At 39.5% G+C, this 23,839-nt stretch overlaps 1 protein-coding gene across 2 annotated transcripts in view; it reads right to left on the reverse strand.

Moving 5' to 3' along the window:
• The window catches only part of LOC136866608 (zinc finger protein 271), a 98,886-nt gene that overhangs the window by 52,548 nt on the left and 22,499 nt on the right, over nt 1–23,839 (reverse strand). The window contains exon 1 of one of the 2 annotated variants that reach the window (XM_068226934.1): nt 10,874–10,902. The exons of the other annotated variant lie outside the window; for it this stretch is intronic. Coding sequence (XP_068083035.1) covers nt 10,874–10,882 — 9 coding nt within the window. The 5' untranslated portion in view covers nt 10,883–10,902. Of the gene's footprint in view, nt 1–10,873; nt 10,903–23,839 lie in introns of those variants that run through there. 2 annotated transcript variants of the gene reach the window in all.

Below are 23,839 nucleotides of genomic sequence, written 5' to 3' on the forward strand. Positions count from 1 at the left end.
AGGATTACAGTATAGTCATGTGCTCCTATCACACACAAACCAAAACACGACAAGCTGCCAATTCATTTATGAAAACTGTTTAGGGCCAGGAAGTATGTATTGCCATTCTAACAGAATTAGGTACATTGGTTCCTAGGCGGCAAAGTACAGAATTACGCTTTTCTTCAGTATGGTGCCATAGATGCTGAGTACCCATTTTGCTGGTACAATACAACCTCTTGAACACCTCCTACATGTAGTTACCGGCTCATCAACCTGCACAGTAACATTCGGCCCACCAAAACAGTACCCGTCGCTGTTCCAATTACAGTACCTTCCGTGAGGCAACATCTCAAAAGAAAATACTAAACCAGAGTTACTGGACTGAACCATTACCACATGTACGTTAACAACAGAATATCAAGCAGTAACGCAAGGTTCGTTTACTCAAAAAATGTGTTTTGGCAGCAAAGGACATGGCCGGAATGAGCAGTGATGTTGCTACAGAGAGGACATTTCCCAGGCTTCTCTAGGGGACCCTGCTTCTGTAATTTCTTTATCGCTTTGCTGTTCAAGAAAAATAAATATTACGCAAATTATCGTTTACACAAACTTTCACACTAAGTGCCTAATGTCATCCCAGAACTTACTGACAGGCATGCAAAACTTATACCATGACATACATGTGTATATTTCCAGTTTGGACTCACTTAATTCTGGCACAATTGAATGAAATCAGGTGACTCCCCTCCCCCCCCCCCTTCCTTTCAATCCTACTAACAATACTACTCACATACTCTATGAAATAGAAAATAATTATATAATTATTTCTCCCTGAACTTTTTACTTAAAAGATTAATATTTTTAAGACATGGTATCTGTTTTTTAAATGCTCTGCATGCCGCAGATATGTGCATAATTAGATGAACCCAAGGTCATAAAGACTGCAGGTGTTACACCTCCTTCCTTCTGTAAGGGTTGTGTCATATTCTTGCAGGTGTACAATATGTACAGTCAATATAAGAAAAAGGGGTGGTGTAAAGTCATAACCATGATGTCACAACGTTAAATTTACATGATGTCACAAACGTTTTTCTTGCCTACGGTGGAATGTTAACTATTCAAAATCATTGTGCATGTGCAGTAGGGAAAATTCTGACTTACTTCTTTAATACAAATTCCCTGTCTCTAACACCCTATTATGTGAGGTGTAACATCTTCACTGCCCCCACGCCCCGAAAGTCGCCCAGTAAACATGGTCACCTTGTGTTCCCCTAGCATGTAAAGTTGATTAGTTCTATGTCACTTGCTTCACAAAAACACAGCATTTTCACACCTCTACTCATTCCTTTCAGCGACTATACCTGTTACACTTTTGGAGCACCTACAAGTGAATGGGCTTACTTGGCTTCTTTATCATAACCATCCAGCAATGATTCAGTTAAAATATAAATTTGAAAGTCACTAGCCATGTTCTGAATTAGTTCATTCAATTTAGTTTTAAATCCACACACATTATGATAGTAAATCGAGCATCCAGTATTATTCGTCACAGTTACAAATTAACTTAAATCATCCCAGCTGTTAATGGCAACTGTGTCTAAACACTGTGTCTTACGTATTTTAATGACCCGTCTTCCTATATCCTAATAAAGGCATTATTCTACTCTCGATGCACGGTCCTCATCTCGGTTACCAACCTTTTTAAGCGCTAGCACATAACATGTTGAATTCAGAGCCAGTACAGCCAGATACCTTATTGATCAAACATATTATTTCATAGATGAATACTTGGAAAACTAAAGGCCAGCACACACAGAAAGCTAAGAAATGCCAAGCTATGTTGTGATATGTCACAAATAAAAAGCTAAGCTAACCTATGCTAGGCAGCCATTTGAAGATGGCAGATTAATTGAAGAAGTATTTCTATTGGTCTCTATCGTGGAAAATGAAGAAGGAGCAAAATGGAAAGAGGAGAAGAATCTGTGTGACTTCATGATGAATTTCATCATATGATTTAAGCACTGCATGGAAATGATGAATTAAAATTATTTTCATCTAAATCAGGAACAGCTTCATGAACTTCCCTCTATTACTGAGGATATTAGGATATATGGAGTATCTAAGTTATATAGTGCAGGATAAAAATGTATATAAAAGCAATAAATGATATGTACAATCAAATTCCAGAGCTCACTTTATTTCTCACCAACAACAGTTGTCTTTCATGGTTATCTTAAATTATCTGAGAGACAAGTGTATTTTTGTATCTCTTCAATCAGTCTTTCTTCATTTCGACAGCTTTCCATGATAATTAACAAACACAAAAATAATTAAGCAATATAATAAGTTTATCATGTGCATGCGTGAATCCAACTACAGCTATAAAAATCGCCTCCTTGGTGATCTGTAAAATTATCTTGGCTTTGCTTAGGTTAGCGTAGCTTAGCACAGAAGTCTGAATGTGCCATTCCATGTACTTTCATTGAAGCAATATTTTTTGTTGGGTTGTGTAACATAGCATAGGCCTAGCTTAGCTTAGCTTCCTGTGTGTGGTGGCCAGAAGGCTTTACTCTACCTAGTCAGGTATGGTACACATTGCCAACTTTATACAACATGTTACAACCATTAGATTGAAATTTATATATAGATTTGTTTCATCAAACAGCTCTGAACTGGTTATAAATTCTTTCAGAATCATCTTAATGATGAGCCCTTATTACAGTGCTCATTTTATTTCTGTACTATCATTCATTGGGAGTATAGTAAACATACATTTTATTATGTATTGGTAACTTGGAGTTTCACAATTCAAAAGGAAGTTTGGCACCAGTGGTCTATTGTTTGCAAGCTAAATTATGGAAGAAGGTTTGCAACCTGACACGTGCACAACCTTCGCATACATGTTTCAGAACAAGGGAAAGATGGAAAACAATGGAGTAGGCCAACGGACTACATTTCCAAGGCCTGATGCAAGGCTAGAATGTTATTCAACATAAGTTTAAAGTAAGCGTATGTGATGCAATGATTTGAACGCGTGGAAAGATAGCATCATTTCAATATTGGCAAGACACTGGCTAAAACAAGAGATGTGCCCTGAACGAGCATTAGTAACAGCTGTGGGAGGAATTAATAAAAGAGACCATCGTGAGGGTTAGCTGTCAATTTTTGTGGGAGACTTCGAGGCATGAAGTAGTTATCGTATATTCACAAGGAAAGAAAGAAGAGAAAAAAATTTATCCGATTACCGTGTGCGCATAAATAGTTGCTATTTGCTGTACATCGCACCAACACAGATAGGTCTTATGGTGACTATGGGATAGGAAAGGCTTAGGAATGGAAGGAAGCAGCTGTGGCCTTAAGGTTCAGCTGCAGCATTTGCCTGGTGTGAAAATTGGAAACCATGGAAAACCATCTTCAGGGCTGCCGACAGTGGGGTTCGAATCCACTATCTCCCAGATGCAAGCTCACAGCTGTGTGCACCTAACGCAGTTTGTCCCCTCTCCTTTTCAATGTTTACATAGAACAGGCAGTAAAGGAAATCAAAGAGAAATTTGGAAAGGGAATCACAGTCCAAGGAGAGGAAATCAAAACCTTGAGATTTGCCGATGATATTGTTATTTTATCTGAGACTGCAGAAGATCTCGAGAAGTTGCTGAATGGTATGGATGAAGTCTTGGGTAAGGAGTACAAGATGAAAATAAATAAGTCCAAAACAAAAGTAATGGAGTGCAGTCGAACGAAGGCAGGTGATGCAGGAAATATTAGATTAGGAAATGAAGTCTTAATGGAAGTAGATGAATATTGTTACTTGGGTAGTAAAATAACTAACGATGGCAGAAGTAAGGAGGACATAAAATGCAGACTAGCACAAGCAAGGAAGAGCTTTCTTAAGAAAAGAAATTTGCTCACTTCAAACATTGATATCGGAATTAGAAAGATGTTTTTGAAGACTTTCGTGTGGAGCGTGGCATTGTATGGAAGTGAAACATGGACGATAACTGGCTCAGAAAGGAAGAGAATAGAAGCTTTTGAAATGTGGTGTTACAGAAGAATGCTGAAGGTGAGATGGATAGATCGAATCACGAATGAAGAGATACTGAATCGAATTGGTGAGAAGAGATCGATTTGGGTAAATTTGACGAGAAGAAGAGATAGAATGATAGGACACATCTTAAGACACCCAGGACTTTTTCAGTTGGTTTTTGAAGGAAGTGTAGGGGGTAAGAACGGTAGGGGTAGACCAAGATATGAATATGACAAGCAGATTAGAGCAGATGTAGGATGCAATAGTTACATAGAAATGAAAAGGTTAGCACAGGACAGGGTGGCGTGGAGAGCTGCATCAAACCAGTCTATGGACTGATGACTCAAACAACAACATACTCAGACTTAGATACCTACACACTTCTGTGTAATCGAGCTCTATAAATTCTTATAGCCATGGGGGCCTATAAGGACAACATCAGCACGTATAGACTGTTCCATGGGCACTACTGGATTCAGGTGGGGATGAACTTGTCACAAATTTTAACAGTTAGAGACAGTGTTAACTTATGTGGGATGGACTACATTATGAATTAACATTTGGTTGTATATTTCGCCTAGCCATTCTAATTTCATAGCTGGGTGAGACCACTTTACTTTCAAGGGATATGAACTTTGCAAAGTAGAACAATTTCCAGTCCAATTGTAGGAATAAATGCTGTCTGTATTTGTCAGATAACACTCGCTCAGCTTGGAGTGAGAGGGGAAGAAAGCAAACAATTCCAATATCAGATAAACAGTGCAGTGTGTCTCGGTCAGAGGTAACCACAGGTAGGAGTTATAAATTGTGACCCAGTTCTAATCAGTGAATGGAGGATTTGTCATAGCGACATTCCACACAGAAGAGAGAAGTGGAAGATATCAGCACAGGCTGTTTTTCACCAAGAAGGGAGATATAGGGAGTGTCAGTGTTCCTTTCTGATGACATCATGGTGACAGTGGGTCGTCACTAAAAGACTGGGAGATGGCTGGTCCGGCGGTTAGTGGCAGAGCCTTCAAAATAATATAACAGCTTTTCTATGTAATGAGTGTGAGCACATGTTTTAATATAACCCAGGGAATATATTAGGTTTCACTACGTAAATTTATTAGGCTTAGTGTACTTTTTTCTACTGGACTACGTCCTAAGTTACAGTAAAGTGTAGGTTAGTTTTGACATTGAAATGTAAATATTGTAAAGTACATGTTTGACTATATGCATGAAGTCATAGTTTGCCATTCTTATTATAATTGCATACCTGAGTATTTAGCATTATTTATCAATATCTTTTCAGTTTAATCAGTGTTTTGTACTTTCTTTTCTTAAAGTAGAGATGCAAGGAATGTCTTGGGTTGACTGTACTTTAAATGGGATTAAAATTCAATTCAATAAAAGAATAGGTTTACTTAGATGACAGTTTTTCAAAGGGTATGTCTACATGTCATCACATTTTCCAGGTAATTTGCATGAAGTATGAAAGTGTATGAATGTCGGTGGGGTTGTGAAGCATGCCTCTGTTTAGTGTCATTTTTATGTTTGTTTGTTTGTTTGTGTGCAAATATATGAGTTATTTTTGTGGCGTCTAGTGCACTTTGTCATAAGTATTGGATATTTATTGGTGGATTATTCATACTGCCATTGGAATCTCATATTCCAAGTTCAAATTTTAGGAGTTCCAGTGTCTTTAAACTTTCATTATTATTATTATTATTATTATTATGATGGCATTTTCCTCAAGTTGGAAGTGTAAGTTATTTCAGTAACTTTCTGGTTGTTCGTGAACAAAGCATGTCAACTTTGGATAAATTTCAGTCTTCTACCCCTGTATCACAGCAAAGTTGGGCATTTTGTTTAAAGATGAATTTATCGAGCATGGGTACATTTGTGTGTATAACCAGCACTGCATGGTTTTAAGACTTCAAAAGACAGGGTTGCATCACCTATTTTACACCTGGTTCGGCTAACATTTAGACATGGGATTATTATAGGATGTTGACAAACAGGATGTGTTTTCCTCATTTAAGGCCTACATCTTGTGATTATTGCGTAACTTGCTTCTGGTATATTTGTGAGCAGCGGGTGATTAATGGTTCGATCCCGCGTTCAGATTTTGCTGCAGTGTTATTTTTTGGGAAGCCTGAGTCCCAATTTTCTTGTCATTCCCCCGTATGGTAGGTGAGGATGATTGTGTGTATCTACCGAGGAGGGTGTGTGAGGCAGCCTATCATTTATTGTGAACTTAGTTCCATGTCATTACGGTATTTTGTGCAGACGGGTTTAATATTGCAACTTGTATACTTTTGAGGAGTCGCTTATGTTATGACAGCACTGTGGATATATGTGTCAGATAATTCTTTTGTTTTAGAGACCAACAGTGAATTTTAGTTAGTATGTTTAGTTTTACTTTATTTTTTATTTTGTGTCATGTAATTTATTCCAGCAACCCTCGTTGAATTATATTTGAACTCTAAGGTCCACTATGGTACTATTTGTGTCATGCATTCTATTACAGGAACCAACATTGAATAGGTGATGACTTTATTTTTAAGTGAAAAAGTAGTTACTTTGATACCTCTCCATCGAGATTGCAGGAGTGAGATCTGCTTGAATGTGGCATGGTTTTAGTATAGGGATGGAAATTATGATAATGTGTGATGCTCTTAGATCAGCATGCATTTGTTGCTTTTATTGTGATTTATAATGTGTGGTCCAATCCACAGTTAAGTTTCATGTCTTGTTTGTTGGTAAATTGGTAGGATGTGTTACCACCTACCTCAGCTACCCCAGCACTCCTGGGCTAAAGAATTTTGTACTTACGTTATCTTATTATTCCTTAGAAATTTCTTTATCAAGTTAAAAAAACTGCAAACAGTTAAGTCAAGGCAAGTACTGCTGTCTCGATAACCCGTTTGCTTTACTGCAGTCCAGATCTCTCCACCAAGCTGGGTTTCTTTACTGGTACGAAAGAAAGCTACCCCAGCAAAATTCAAGTCATTTGGTTGATGCATGAGCTTCAAGCCTCCTTCTTTTGGGCTGGCAAGGTGATAGCTGTTGGACTCACTCGAACATCTTACGGTGGCAGAGCAGCTAGCTTGGGTACATATTAGTTTTCATAGTTATAACACTGGAAATGATCAGTGCCACAAACCTTATGTTACAAGAAAAAAAATACAGTATAGGCACTTGAAGATAAACTTGCTAATAGAAAAAGCCTTTTATGAAATCAATTGCAATAAAAGTAAATATTTTATTTTTGGATATCGGCATGTATGAAGTTTTTGGTAGCGATTCATTGATGGCATGCGCAGAGTATGTTTTTCAATGCATATGGAAAAATATTTAGGTTGCCCAGCAGGAACACAGAGTCAAATGTGAAGTAATATAATTTTGTATTTGGTTGCTCTGTACAAGTTGGTTTGCCTGTAATGATGGTAAACTGTGAATTTATGTAGCGTTCCTCTCGGATCATAGGTGAAGTTTTTGCGAGTTCTGTGGTATTCTTCATGAATATAACAGTGGTATACATCATGAGGAATATTTTTCTCTTTGGCGATGCTGTACCTATACTCAGTAAATGAGTGAATCTGTAAAAGTTTGGCGACGGTCAAGTACCTGGTAAAGTTTGCTCATTCAGTTTAGGTTAATTTTTTTTAGTTAAAAAACACAAAGTTAGTCCCAGTATACATAGCATCAGTGGGTGAAACTCTCAGTACATTTTCTAAAATCTGCTGTGGCATAAATGATGATTGTGCTGTCACTACCGTGAATACCAATTTGGAAATGTGTGTATGTATTTTAAAATGTTCTTATTCAAGTGAGTTATAATAAGTAAGTCTATACTAATATTATAAAGAGGAAAAAATGTGTATATTTGTTTGTAACAGATAGAATCAAAAACTACTGAACCTATTTTAAAAATTACTTCACCTATAGAAGCTACATTGCCAGTGATGGGCTGTATTTTATTGTCAAAACAATTCAAAGGGGGTGGGCGATGGGGCAGATATAAAAATATAAAAAATAATGGGCTAATATAGGTGAAATCGAATTTGTCTTACAAGGACGAGACAAAGCTCATTTTAAGCCTCTTGACGCAAACAACAAAACTCAGGTGAGCCCCACAGACCTGAAAACCATCTTTTAAGGCCCTAAAACCAACTGTTATGGAGATATTGGCACCACATTCCCCCTGCTCTAGGAATTGGATAAAGAAACAAATGGCCGTAACCTTGGCAATGTCAGCTCCAGGATTCTACAGCAGCGAGATTATGCATGTACGTTTGGGCATAGCTGCCAATCAAAACTGATACACGTATGACTTACTATGTGGAAAAAATAAACTGTTGTGTAAGACGCCCATAGCACTCCTTTGGGCGGGGATGGAAAGGAAGTGAAGTATAAAAGTAATAGCGCCGGAGATCTCCGTTGGTCTGTGACCAGTGGTTGCCGACGGACCTCCGTTTTTATGTACTGGCTTAGGTTTCAGCATTTTTCGGAGACTGTTACCTGCAGTGTGAACTATTTGCTATCAAATCATGGAGTAGTAGGATCACTGATGTTATTAGTGCCGACATTTTGGTCTACTTTTACGATCATTGTAACCATGAAAACAACTTATATATACAATTGTCAAGACTTGAAATATTTCAACATTTATACTCAGATTCATTATATGATGTGCGACATGAGTAACAAGCCCTGAGAATTATAATTCTCAATCATTACAGTAGTTCCTTTTATGCATCGCGTATTTCCGTGATCATTTGTAATAGTTACGTAATGTCCAACCAAACTAATACATTCAATAATATCTATATTTGTGGTACTATTGAGCAGCAGTATACTTACACTATAATTTCAAACATGACAAATAACTTCTACATACTTAAGTAAATACACCAGTGGTGTAAATATCTAATGAAGTCAGTCACACCAATAATATGAGTAACTAAAGCCAGTTTCTGATAACCCGTACAAAAACGGGTACTTCTGCTAGTTATTTAATATTCTTTTAGAAATGTATTTAATATCTCATCTGTCCAACTCATTGGCTGAATGGTCAGCGTTCTGGCCTTCGGTTCAGAGGGTCCCAGATTCGATTTCCGGCCGGGTCGGAGATTTTAATCACCTTTGATTAATTATTCTGGCCTTGTGTTCGTCCTAACACTTTCCTCTTCACATTCAGGCAACACACTACACAATAGTGATCACATCCCTACATACAGGGCTCACGTCAGAAAGGGCATCGAACCATAAAACAAGGCCAAATCCACATGTACGACACAGTTCGCACCTGCGACCCCACAGATGTGGGAAAGACTGTAGAAAAAATGATTTATTATCTGATTTGTTTGCTTGTTTTATTTCCACTTAGTTATCTAGTAAATTCATAAAATAGTAATGTTGACTTCAGAGAGAATGTGACTGCTTGTAGCTGGTGTAATGAATGTGTGAATATGTTCACCGCACGCCACTGCCACTCAAGGTACATTTTTGTGTACGGCTAGCCTATGTTATTTTCTCCCCGAAGTGCATTAAAACATGTATAAGGTTAGGGACCCCCACTGCGATGTTAAGTGTACAGGAAAGGGAATACTCATCTGAAGTGGAAAGAATTAGCAAACCAGCCAGGCGCATGGTGTGCCCATGCTAGCCAAATCGCCTCTTCAGAAGTGTTCAAGTTTATAACTGCTCTCTTGTGTATTAGTGTATGATTGTTTATTTGTAAAATACACGTATCCCCAAGATGAAATTTATGAAAGATTGAGGCAAGCTTTGAATCATGTAAATTTTTGTCACACTTTGATTTAAGTGGTCTATTTCCATTTTTCTTGTTTATTTCAATAAAAATGTTTTCTTCAAAACTGACGTCATGCCTCGACTTGCATCATTTATAACTATTAGTTGACCTTGTCTCGCCCATATTAGATGTATGTTCTCCATCAAATTCAGGGTGTAATTTTAAGTTATTTTCATAGTTTCAGGTGTTTGGACTGAGCACGCCTGGCTAGTTTGGGACAGATTACCGTGAAGGGGCAATATGAAAATCAGAACGCTTCCACTAGTGAGTGTTAGTTCAATGGTTTGTTGGAACAGCTGTGAACTGTATCAACACCAGCTACAAAAAGCTTAATGGCGGATGATTGAAGACCTCACTAGTATGAAATTGCACAACTCACTGGTCTAATTTAATAGGCATGTCCAGAACGCCTGGTCTTGAACGAATATGCTGGCATCGGCTCCACATGAGCAGGAAATGCAGAATCAATTCAGTACTGTGGTGGAATAAACTTATGTGTATTACCATTAAGAAAAATCGTTTGGTAATATTTAATGTAGACAGCCTAAAATCGGCCGAAAGACAAATATATTTTGTATGAAAATTAAGGCTTAACGTATTTCCTGTCGGGTATCGTACCGTACGATATTAAGTTCGCTATTGAGATCTAGAAGAGCAGCAATTGAAACTCCAGCTTCATTAGCAACATTTTATAGGTTAAGGACACAATTCAAACGTAATAAATTGCAAGTAAATACCTGATTAAGAAACTCTTAGAGAAATGGCACAACCCACTGAATAAAACTGCGCAAACTGCCACACTATATATCGGAGATGCACCATACAAAACAATTGTACCAAGCAACCACTTCAAAAGCAAACCGAAAATGGTGAATAGAGATCTTCACAAATTTATAAATAGTGCGTTGTTCCTGGACTAGATAAATATACACTCGGTGTAATTCACTTATCTACAACTATCTACTATACTTCCACAGAAGTCTACCATAACTCATTTGAGACAAGTGGTTAACCATGACCAACTCTAGCACTCAAACCACAGGACATAAAATACATGGCGACCGTACCAGGAGCATCGAGCACAGAATAACATAGAGATGGCAATGCCTACTGCAATGCATTGGCTAGCTGAATGCACTGTTTTTAAGGTAAGAAAGACCCTTCTTGTGGCGAAAAAAACAGAAAAATTCTTTTTTGGCGTTTTTATTTGTTTACAGTGTAGAGCACTAGAATTTGTTTAAAAAGTCAAAAAATTATGAAAATAGACCATTTTATAACATATAAATTACTATGGTGCACCATGAAAGACAACGCCCACTTTTACAGAGATTTATGTTTTTGCATATAACTTCTGAACTGTTGTACATAGATTTCTGAACTAACTTCGGTTCTGCTCTGTTGAGCATAGACTTTGTGTTGGTAACCATGACAACTTCCGGTATTGCTTGTTTATGTTACGAGTGGTTACTAAACATCGTTGTAGTATTATAATCCTTGTGATTTTGCATAGACGTGTTGAAGAATGGGTCGTTTGAAATCTTTTGGAAAGAGGAAGAATACGGGAAATCGACACATACGTAAACTTCCCGGTGTAAATAATGTTAGTTCATGTGAAAGTAGAGATAGGCCTAGTTCCAATGTAGTGGAAGTTAAAAATGACATCGCCATATGCTCGCCATGTAGTGTTTCTGGATCTGAAATAGACATTCAATCTCCCTTATGTTCATCAAAAGAAAAACTGTTTTCCTAAGGGAGATGATTCATGGTGCTAATATAACAGAAAAGACCAAAATAATAAGCACCACGGGTTACCTCATGTTGTAGCTGAAGCTATAAAGCCAGTATATTGGGATTTGGCACTCCCAGATCTTTAAAAATGTGGCTGCATGGAAAACCGCAGAACGTTAATGAAGCATTGAATCATGTTCTGTATTCCAGAGTTTCGAAAACAGTGTTTGTTGGTAATACTACACTCGAGTTTGGACTATGTGATGCTGTTATATCCTTCAACGATGGGAATATTGGTAGGGCTAAGGTGCTGCGGATGATGGACATCCTCCGAGGGTACAATACACTGAACATCCTAATGGAGTTGGATGACATCCGAATAAAGAAAGCATACCTCATGGTGGAAGAAATGATTAAAAGTGCCAGAAGACTGAAGAGAAACCTTAAGAGGACTAAGGAGGACACAAATGATGCAAGTTATGTGGCAGGAATGTTCTAAGAATTGTCAGAGCTAACAAATTATAATGAGAAACTTCAACCTCATTTTTATCAGTTTAATATTTTTCACTACTTTGGTACCATTTATAAGTAAACTAATAAAGATAGGTCCATTAAATTTTATCATTTAGACTTTCACGGCCCGTGTAACTATTCATGAGTTCTATTTTTGGGCTTATGCCGTGTAAATAATTATAAACACACTCAACGTTTCAAAAGGAACCTTGCCTTTCTTCATCAGGAGACAAAAGAGAAGAGAAACGACGTATTGATGGTTGCTAGGAGAAAGCAACAAGGAAGCTACAAATGGTGCCCAAAGATGTAAAGGGGACGCCATAGAGTCTAGCATTGGGCTAAAATGGCGTCCCCTTTACATCTTTGGGCACCATTTGTAGCTTCCTTGTTGCTTTCTCCTAGCAACCATCAATACGTCGTTTCTCTTCTCTTTTGTCTCCTGATGAAGAAAGGCAAGGTTCCTTTTGAAACGTTGAGTGTGTTTATAATTATTTACACGGCATAAGCCCAAAAATAGAACTCATGAACCATTAAATTTTGTTGGTGCATCAACATCATCCTGATTAACAGTAATAAGAAGTGATATGCCTTTAAATAAAATACAAAATGAAATATAAATATTTTTCGACATTATTTTAGTTTTAAAAATCGTACCTTAAGAAAAAAAATCATATTTTGTTTCTGCCAATAATCCTTCTTATTATTGTAGATAATGCTCTAACTGGTAATCCTTGAAAATGTCAAGTGGCTAATCCAAACAGATTTTGAGTAAAGTGCACCAAAAGTTGGAAGATTTAACATGGGCAAGATAGGCAGGTCTTACTTACCTTAAGGTAATGACCAAAATTCTCACTGATAGGATAACAACACTTGTGGATCAATATATACCAGAGCAACAGTTTGGTTTCAGAAGAGGTAGATCTACCCTGCAAGCAGTGGAGTGTTTAAAACAAAGGAAGCACTAAGAGTACCAGGTGGGAAGCTCCACGCAATCTTTGTTGATTTCTCTAAAGCTTTCGATATGCTCAATAGGAACATACTCCTGACAAAGTTGGAACAATTAATTGGTAAGAGTCACTACTTGACGGTCATAATCAAAGACATACTCTCCAACAATACAGTATTTATACAGGATAACATATCAATATCAGATGCAATAGCACAGACCAATGGTGTACTACAAGGAGATCTTCTAAGTCCTCTTCTGTTTTCAGTAATCACTTCGGATGTGACACGATGCATCAAAGATGGTATAAAGTTGTATGTATATGCAGATGATATGGTTCTCGCTGCAGAACGGCTGGGGGACCTGAAAGAGTCTTTTGATCTTCTGGCAGCATGGGCACATAAAATTGATCTCAGCATAAACTAAAAGACTGTCTACGGTACATGATTTTCAGAAAAGGGGGAAGGCCAGCAGTGACTGACAGAGTCCATTATAATGGTAAAGAACAAACAAGGGTTAGTCACTTCAAATATCTGGGAGTCATATTCCAAACCAGAGGTGGTTTTCACAAAACACATAGAGAATAGGACAATCTTGGCATTTAAAGCAGTGAACGAAATCAAAGATTTGCGTAAAATGTCAGTTAAAGCAGCGTACAGCTCTTCAATATTAAAGTTGTGCCTATAATCACCTATGGTCGACAACACATCCACACACAATATCATACACAAAAAAATGTACACAGTCTGTAGGCCTATGAATAAAATAATACAGGTCAATAATTAAGATATCCTGGAAGAGGAGCAAGTATGGGAAAGCAGCCCGCCTGTGGCCATGATCGTTAAGGCGCTGAAGTCTAAACGGTAAGACATCGAGGTTAGCCGGTTCGAGTCCCATTGGTCGAAAACAATTTCACCATCAGAATGCCGGCAGGGTAGGGGAGGTGGTGGTATACAATTTCTAATCACTAGATTGCGTGCCAAAAGCCTGGATTAAATTCCAAACCTCTCCGCAGTGCTCATATGGAGTGAGGGCTGTTGATTCGTCCGTCGGATGGGGACGTTAAGCCTCGAGCAGACCCCTTGGTGCTATTCGACAGGAGTAGGCTATGTGCCGGCACAGAGTTTCACCCTCTTTCTACTATAATATATATCACGTCAATCATTTCATCTCATGAACTCCTCTGATGAGGTTGACGTCAGGAAGGGCACCCGCCACGACAGATTCATCTCACCTCACACCCGACCCCGGAAAAGCACAGATTGGACAGCCCATTCCCTCAGCCTAACGATACATAATGAAGTACGAACAAAATCACGTTCAGTAAAGTGAGCTAAACATAATATGGTGCTGAAAGGTGTGGGGGACCAATTTTCCCTTCATATAGGTCTTATCCATTTCTTCCGTCGTTCATTATCTTTAGGAAAACTGTAAATGATGAAGGGGCTTCTTAACATATACTGCATGTGCAAGGGGGAAACAATTCGGTACTGAATATTCGCAAAAACATATTTCTTACCTGTGAAAAGTTGTCCGTGGTATTTTCTTTGAAGTTCTGTTTGAACACCCATACGCTACACAAGTCGGCATTTTAAAATCATAACACAAACTTCCTTTATTTACTTTACACTTGTTGCACTACTCACTTACTTACACTAAGTGGTCTCCAATGTTATGGTACAAGCAACATGGCGGCCACTTGTGTCGACTGACTTCAACTCAGACGGCACATTGCCTACTCTATTTTATTCTCTGCTCGGTGACCAGGGGATAGAAGACAAATTAGAAGCGGGAACAATACTGTTACCATACCAATCGTTGCCCACGAGCAAGGGCATAAGTATTTACAATGTCCGCCAAGCAATGTTAGTAACACGAGGCACCACTACGTGACGAACGCGAAGTTTCTGTTTTTTTTTAATACTTAGGTCTCCACTAGTAGCGCTGAGGCGTTGCCTACGAGATACACAAGGCTGGGAAATACAGCACACTAGACTCGTCCTCGAGATACTTCCGGCAAGTGCCGCTAGAGTTCTCTTTACTGATCTCTCGCCCGCTCAATGCAACATGTTCGAATATGAAAAACTGTAAAAATTCATTAAAACTAGTAATTTCAGAAGGCAGCAAACTGATATGAGATCAAAGATACACCAAGAGCAATTGTTTGACTTGTTTTCTACAACGTATTTCTTACAGTATGCTTAAACGAAATAAGTAATTCACGAAAGAAGCAGAGAAATCTGATAGCGAGTTTCTCACTTCTCACCGATTAGTTGAATTGTGCCTCAGAGTATCCGATAAGCGGATCGAGATTGCGGTCATAAATAACTTTGGGTTTAATCCTCCTTTCACCAATTATCAGCGATCCAATCTTTTCCTCCGCACATCTGATATTTTGACATTCTTATTGAAGCCGCTGTTTGGTGAGCGATGTTATGCCAGTAACGCAAATATTTAGCGTCGTTTCACCTTATTTATCTGTTTTCTTCCCGTAAAATTAAATTTGTGTTCGCCTCTGTGGTGTAGTGGTTAGTGTGATTAGCTGTCACCCCCGGAGGTCCGGGTTCGATTCCCGGCCCTGCCACAAAATTTGAAAATTGGTGCGAGGCCTGGAACGGGGTCCACTCAGCCTCGGGAGGTCAACTGAGTAGAGGCGGGTTCGATTCCCACCTCAGTCATCCTCGAAGTGTTTTTCCGTGGTTTCCCACTTCTCCAGGCAAGTGCGGGGATGGTACCTAACTTAAGGCCACGGACGCTTCCTTCCCTTTTCCTTGTCTATCCCTTCCAATAATCCCTTCCCCAACCCTAGGCCTCTGTTCAGCATAGCAGTTGCTGCCGCCTGGGCGAGGTACTGGTCATCCTTCCCAGTTTTATCCCCGACCCAAAGTCTCACACTCCAGGACACTACCCTTGAGGTGACCGGGCGAGTTGGGCGTGCGGTTAGGGGCGCGGAGCTATGAGCTTGCATCCGGGAATAATGGATTCGAACCCCACTGTCGGCAGCCTTGAAAATGGTTTTCCGTGGTTTCCCATTCTCACACCTGGCAAACGCTGGGGCTGTACCTTCATGAAGGCCACAACTTCTCCTTCCCACTCCTAGCCCTTTCCTATCCCATCGTTGCCATAAGACCTATCTGTGTCGGTGCGACGTAAAACAGCTTGCAAAATAAATCCTGAGATGGTAGAGGTGAGATTCCTTGCTGAGTCCGAGGTAAAAGCCAACCCTGGAGGGGTAAACAGATTATCTAAGAAGGAAAGAAAGAAAGGAAGATGATAAGTACCCGAAATAGAAACGGAAAATTAAGATGAAAATGCTAACTGCTTTGAGCCACTCCGTAGTTTTGTCCTGTTCTACAGAGAATTCGTGAAATGATAGTGTCCCTTAGCTCTTTTGTTCTTGCTCGAAATACGAAAAGGCACACAGCAATAGATATTCGTATATTTCCAAACACAGTTAAAGAAAAGCAAATCACTACACCATTAAAATGCGAATTAGCGCGTAAATTAAAATTCTTGTATAGGACGAAGTTACAGCGAGAAATCACTTTGAGCCACTCATTACATTTATTCTTGTTTGCAGGAAGTTTATGCTCGAAGTACAAAAAGGCGCGCAATAATGTCACAAATTCCAAGATTTGTAAACACAATTTTTAAAATATTATCGCCACACGACACCACTAGCGCATAACTATCAGCTCTCAATGTCAAGCCAACAAGCACCACATTGCCAACATATACGACATCAAAACAATATAAATAAAACTGGAAATGCGGCAATTTGCATTATACAGCTTCCTGTCGGTGAATAGGAGTCCAGCGCTCCAGCAGCATTACGGTGGAACTTTCCAGTTACAGCTTTATGCTGGTATTCACAAGCGATTGTCAAGGCCGGTGTAAGGAGCGCAGTAGTTAGTCTTGGGTGAGGCGATGCTACACTCAGCCAAGCACTCTAGCAGAGCACGTCACAGAAAACCCAGCACCAGCCAGCTCGCCACTGTCAAGCGACAACTCGAGTTCCCGCTCAGCCTGGCAGCCAATCACAGGGCAGGACCAAGATCGGCAGCCAATAGCAGCCACCATACAGCCACACCAGCCAGCCTGCCTGCCTAACCACTGTGCTCAGTGCGGTTATCTCTGTTCGTATCTCGTCTCGGCGTGATCCGATTAAAACCACACCTGATACGACTGGTATCCACTGAGTGCGCCAAATCAGACGCCGGTCCTCTACGACCATTTTCCAGTTTTTCAATCGCACTCAAGCAAACCACCCACCCCTTCCTACCCACCCAATAACATTAGCAAGTCCAGGAGCAGGGACCGCCCTAGTGGATCGAGTAGCCAGGATACCTGCACCCCAGACAAGCAATCATTACCAAGCTCCCTCGCGAACGACCTGACCATGGAAGAAGAAACCTTCAACTTCGAAATGCCCTACAACTACGTCCGCCTCAATTCACCCCACCCAACCTCTGGTAAATGCAGTGTACTGATCGTCCCCTTCCTTGAAACAAGATTTATCCACGACGACGCTCCTCTTCCTCAAGCCAGGAAGAAAGTCCTCCAAGCCCTCTGGCCTATCCTAGAAGAAACCCACAATAACCTACTACTCACCACACCCATCCGAAATAAGTTCATCCTCATTATTAAATCAGCCATCGAAAAACAGGCCTTCCATATCCCATGTTAATCAACCCACAAACCTATGAGATGTGATGCCACTGTCCCTACCCCACATCCACCGACCCCGACCCAGAAACACGAACCAAACAAACTCAAACAGATCCACAACCTACCTGAACAACAGAAACTCAAACCAACCCGCTCCCCCATCGCCTCCGCCACCACTCCCTCCACCACCTACCCAATCCACACAAGCCCAAATCAATCCCCCACCCACACAAACAGACACTGGATCTGGGCCAGATGACCCAGTCTCAAACACACAAAACAACACCACACAGACTGGGAGCAGACATAAAGAACCTGCCCCAAGCCTTTCCACACCCACCAAAAAAGTCACCAAAACACGTTCACACACACAACCTCAGAATCGAACCCAGACCCTCCTACGCACATCCCTCATCGCACAGTGCTGTAATTGCCTAATATTAAATCACACAGCAGATTCTTGCTCCGAGCCCACTCGCTGCAATAGGTGTGGCGGTCCCCACCGCCATAGGCAGCCATGCCGTTTCGTTTCCTGGCTGCCCATTCTTCAAAGAGGCAATTGACGCACATTACAGACAGTCCCGTCACCTTCATCCAGCCTCCCAGCCCACCCCCATCACAACCGAACCCAAGACCTACCACAACCACCCGCACACCACTCATCCCTGACACAACCAACCTGCTCTCCAACCAAACCAGTCTTCCTCTCCGAGTGCCAACACATCCCAGAACCCCCACCCCCAACCAAGTATAAATCCCGCCAAACCCAGCAAGATCAACGAAAAGTTCTCATTTCCCATCAAGAAACCAGTTCCTACCAAGACAATACCGGCCTTTTAGCCATCTACCAACCCCACAAACAGATCAAAACCACAATAAAATGCTCCAAGACCACAGTCAAAAATCGATAAACCCGCAAAAAACAATAATCATAACCACCATAACCGAAGCACTGGAAAGCAACAGGACGGCGAAGTGGGATGCACACACATACTGCAACTACAGATACTGAATAGTTTTCTTCAAATTTTATAGTGCCACTAACAACCGGCAAACGCGAATTAATAATATTCCGTGAAAAATCTGTGACGGGGCCCACTGATGCTGATACTGCTACTCCTGCAGTTAAGCAACATGGGCATGGTCAATATCAGGATGGCTGACCACCCACGACTATCACCTGCCACTGAAACATAGTTCATTAAAAACAAACACAACAGCCATGGTATAACACACAGCGAAGCTCATCATTCCAAATAGCATCTCCTAAACAGTCTTTCTTCTACGAATGACAGCGTATCAATTAACATATATTATTATTATTATGATTATTATTATTATTATTATTATTATTATTATTATTATTATTATTATTATTATTATTATTCTTATTATTATTATTATTGTGCCGTTTCACAATTCTTTATAAGAGCTAGAGCAACAAAGATGGAGTCTCTGCGGTCAAAATCTCAAATAAAATACATTTAACGTCAGTACGGGCCAAATTATAAGTCTTTTCGTCAGTCGGTTACGGTAATAGCCGCGTTTAGAAGGCGCAGAAAAAAATGACAGATGGACATTATTTGAAACCATTATTCAAGAAAAAAGATGCTCATCTTTTATTATCTAATCTGACTTCGGTGTATTAAGAAGACGTAAAACTCATTTTAAAGGAATTATCCAGCGGAGCGATATATTGGAGATTTGGAAACGAAGATTAATTCCCGACTACACGCTATTTTGCGGAGATCAAGATTTAAACGCCGCGCGGGAGATTTAATACGAGAAACAATAAGAGATAAGATATACTACTGTGGAACTACGTCACGCAGTGACGCAAGCCCTTGATGAAATTTGCCCGACACCGTTTAACATTGAAAGACACTTACGGACCAGTAATTGAATGCATTTAGGCTGATAAAAGACGGCGGAAAGAAATTTATTTTCAAATCAGAATATACCGAATATATGTCTTAGACAATTCTGGACTATTCATTGATTTAACTGTGTCCCAGTAAAAACCTATGCAATCTGAGCAACGCAAGAGCTATAGTACTTGGAAAATGTCAGCAATGAGTCAAATATTCTATCATTGTTCTGTTCCATACGCACGAGTCTTCACCATGGGTCTGTAAGGAAGCAAGGCGATGCTGCTTGGATCCTGACGAGGCGAGACGATGTTGGCTGTCCCGGATGACCAGTGAGCGATGATGAGAGGCCACGATGTATCCGACCACTTGTGGAGGAACCAGATGACCAGTTCCTAGTCTCAGATGACCGGAGAGGAGGAAACACCGAGACCATCTTGAGCAAAGCTAAGTCCAATATCCAAGTCGTTTTCGTAAGTAAGAAGATATTATTTCTTTATTTGCTTGGTAATATTTATTTGTGCGAACACAGTGCGTAAATAAACATCTAGCTAAATTGATTGGAAGTAGGTACTCATCCGTATGAAACGTCAATTCCATTTGTAGGCGTGGTCACCAAGTGATGTCCCGATCGTAATGTTTTCCAGAGATATGCGTGAAGAGATCGCTAAAATTATTATTATTATTATTATTATCAGTGATGTGTAAAGATTGAAGTAGGCATTTATATCCGCGTGTCCTAAACTTAAGCAACGTCAAATTATTCGAGATCATGCATAGGATTTGTGTTATGAAGGAATGGCAGTAGACTACTCCAAGTTACGTTAAATTTGGCACTATGACTGTAGTAAATAAAGTAGGCATTTTAGTAATGTCGCGGCACGTTGATGTGCAAGTCAAGGTAATGAATTACGTGATGAAGTGATAGTGTGGTTATATGAAATAAGAGTAATAATTAACGCGTCATGGATATGATATAGAGTTGTTGATGATGTATGATGGTTGTAGTTATTGTTTCTTCGAGAGAGAGTCATAGTTGCATGAAATAAGGTCTCGTGACTTCAAATGTTATAATTGAGAAGGTCACTGATTTCTCGCCAATTCCACGCAATGATTCTAAGCCTACGCATTTTATCTAGCTCAGGACATGATCTCGGGACGTGTAGTGCAATGTTTCTTTTATCCATATTAAGTTACCTGGAGAAGCATATGCTTACTCTGGATAGATTTGAGCCTTCACTGATTCGCTTAGGAAGATCTCGAGAACTCACACTGAATAATTACATTTCTGTATAAATTTCAATCTATAGGCCGATCACTGGTGACCTAGGTTTTCGAAGGAGAATCATTTTCTTTTAGCTGGAGATAGTGTCATCCGATTAAGTAGATTTTCCATTGGTAGTATGTGTTATTATAACCCTGTATAACCAGTGTGGTGACGTTTCTTGCTACTTCGTACGCACGTAGTCTATGTCAATAAGATAAGGTCATATTACCTTAAATTCAGGATTAAATCTTGCGAAGATGTTACTTATTGGATGATTACGGCTTACAATGGACGTAGCTTAGCTCATGATGTGTAACACAAGGAAATATGAGTGTCTAAGAAGCGACTAGATAGGCAGAGATCAATATTTAAGACGTAAAACATATACGTGTGTGCTTGTCAGAACAACGCAAGAAGAGTTTATAATAGCCTTATTGATAGTCTTAAAACTACAGACAGCCAATCAGTCAGTGAAAATTTAAGTATTGTGACAGTTTTTTTTTTAGAATAAATATCAAGTGTTAATTACCATAATCTAATGCGATTTCCAAGAATGGTTGACTTAAACAAATGGAACTCCATTTCTTGACTGAACAATAGCTCAGAAATTCCATATGCGATTCTTTATTTCTCAAAGGAATATAACTAGAAAGACTGTAAATAATAGTTGATAGGAGTTTTCTTTTCTTTCCTGTGGATGCATCCTACATTTTTAATGTAAATAATTTTCATGTTTATTTTCTTGCCAAGAAGGCACTTGTAAATACTATTAGCTGTGTTCAATTTAATTTATTTACTCATCACCCAACTCGCTAGGTGAATTGAAAGAGAAGGATAGGGCAGTTTCTTTTTAAGAATCTTCCCACATGTTACATATCATTTACACTATTAATTGATGATTTCGGAGATGAATGAGTACTAAGAAAGGAAGCTATTTAAGCCGAGAAGGCATTCAATCATTTAGGGTGAAGTCGAAAGACGTGATTTTTCCAAAGTTATCGACGGACGTGGATCACTAGGTCGACAATGAGTCACTCATTACAAAGGCTACTTCATTAGTAAAATTTTGAAATAATTTCTTGAATATCTGATTTAATATTTAAATAAATTTTGAATGGTGAAACCTAAAAACTCTTTCTCTGTGTTCTTAGCATAAGGATTAGTTGTAAGACTGTAGTAGTAACGATCGACAACGATTTCCTTAAGAATTAATGAGAATGGTACCTAACTAAATACGAGTAAGAGACGTCTTTCTGCGTTAGTTAGAGAATACCGTTGATTGACCTGGACGTTTTTCTGTTGCGGAACTCACACCCGTAGAACTCAGTCACCGGATTTATTGAAGTTAGAGCTAGTCTGGATCTCTTGTGTCCTTGCCTGGACGCGGGAACGGCGCAAGTAGAAAATGGCGCCTCAACGTGTTGCGAATGGAGGAAAACGCCATGGGAACTGTAGGTTGCAAACCAAATAGAATTTTTTTGAGATACTCATATATGTGGAAATTCAAGAGGAAGTCGTCGTGGGAAGTCAAGAGAAAGAATACGACACAGAACTGTGAAGAGGTCGATTCCCATATGTAGCAATAAGAATGAGGAAAACATCGGGAAACCTAGTAAGAAGATGACAGAGATGATAGTCGAATGACGGGTCTTCGGTGCAATATTAGAATAAAATGGGAGAATTTACTCAAGAGAAGTGGGTAAGACGAAGGAGATATTTTAGAAACTAATGGATGAGGAATTATTGATGGTAACAGCAGGATGATTGCATGGAAATGGAGATGTTATACGGTAATTTCTTTACTGGACTGTTAGGCGTTATTATCTTATGGGATCGAAGTGGACACAGCATGATATTAGACTGTGAGAACGAGTAGATGCCCAGTATAGATAATGGAACAGGAGAAAGAAGAAATGGATGGTTGCTCTGAAGAGGATGACAGAAAATAGCTGGTAGCAGTCAGAACTAGGAAAGAAGGATAAATTACTGCTAATATGTCAATTTATTTAGATGTAACTTAGATATAAGAGATAGATTGTAAGAGGTTATTTGAGTTATTTTCAGTTAAGAATTGGAGTCATAAGTACATGAACAAGTACCTCATATTTCCTAGTGTGATTGGGTCAACATCGTGAGCTGAATCAGATCCAAGTAGTGAAGCCTGCCTGTGTATTTGCTGAATATATATATATTGTTGATTGGAGTAGTGGGAGAGACATTGTTGGAGAACTTAAGTTGTGGAGAATTTAGGGAAACCATAGAATTTATTAGGATTTTTAGAAGTTAGGATACTAATTGAATATCGATATGACGACGTTAAGCCATTTGAAAGCTCAATTTGAGGAGTATCAAAGGGAACAACGAGAAGAACAAGAACAGTATCGGAAAGACCAAGAAGAGAAACAAGAGAAATATCAAAAGGAACAGGAAGAGAAAGAAAGAAGACAGAAAGAAGAGCATCGAGGATTGTTACAGGCTATAAAGGAAATGATGGAAGAAGCTAGAAAGCGCGAGGAAGAAGCTAAAAAGGAGAGATTAGAAGAGAATAGAAAGCGTGATGAAGAAGCTAGAAAGCGCGAGGAAGAAGCTAAAAAGGAGAGATTAGAAGAGAATAGAAAGCGTGATAAAGAAGCTAGAAAGCGCGATGAAGAAGCTAGAATGCGTGATGAAAAACGGGAGGAAGAAACTAGAAGACGCGACGAGGAAGCTAAGAAAGAGAGGCAGGAAGAGATGAGAAAGCAGGAAGAGACGTTGAAGAAGATGATGGAAGAAATGAATAAGAAGCAGATGGAAGAAATGGCTAAGAAGCAAGGGGAAGAGAAGATTAAAGAGAGACAAGAACGAGAGGAGAAGGAGAAGAAGCAGGAAGAAGAGAGGAAGAGAGAGAAGCAAGAGCAAGAGGAACGATATCAGAGATTCATGGAAAATTTGGAGAGAAAAATGGGGGAGATACAGGAAGCAAAACATAGAGAAATGATGGAGGAAATAAGGAAAGGTCAGCAAGAACAAAGGGAAGAAATGAATAAATATCAGGAGAAGATGG

The sequence above is a fragment of the Anabrus simplex genome, chromosome 3 (genome assembly GCF_040414725.1).
Source record: "Anabrus simplex isolate iqAnaSimp1 chromosome 3, ASM4041472v1, whole genome shotgun sequence".
NCBI lineage: Eukaryota > Metazoa > Arthropoda > Insecta > Orthoptera > Tettigoniidae > Anabrus > Anabrus simplex.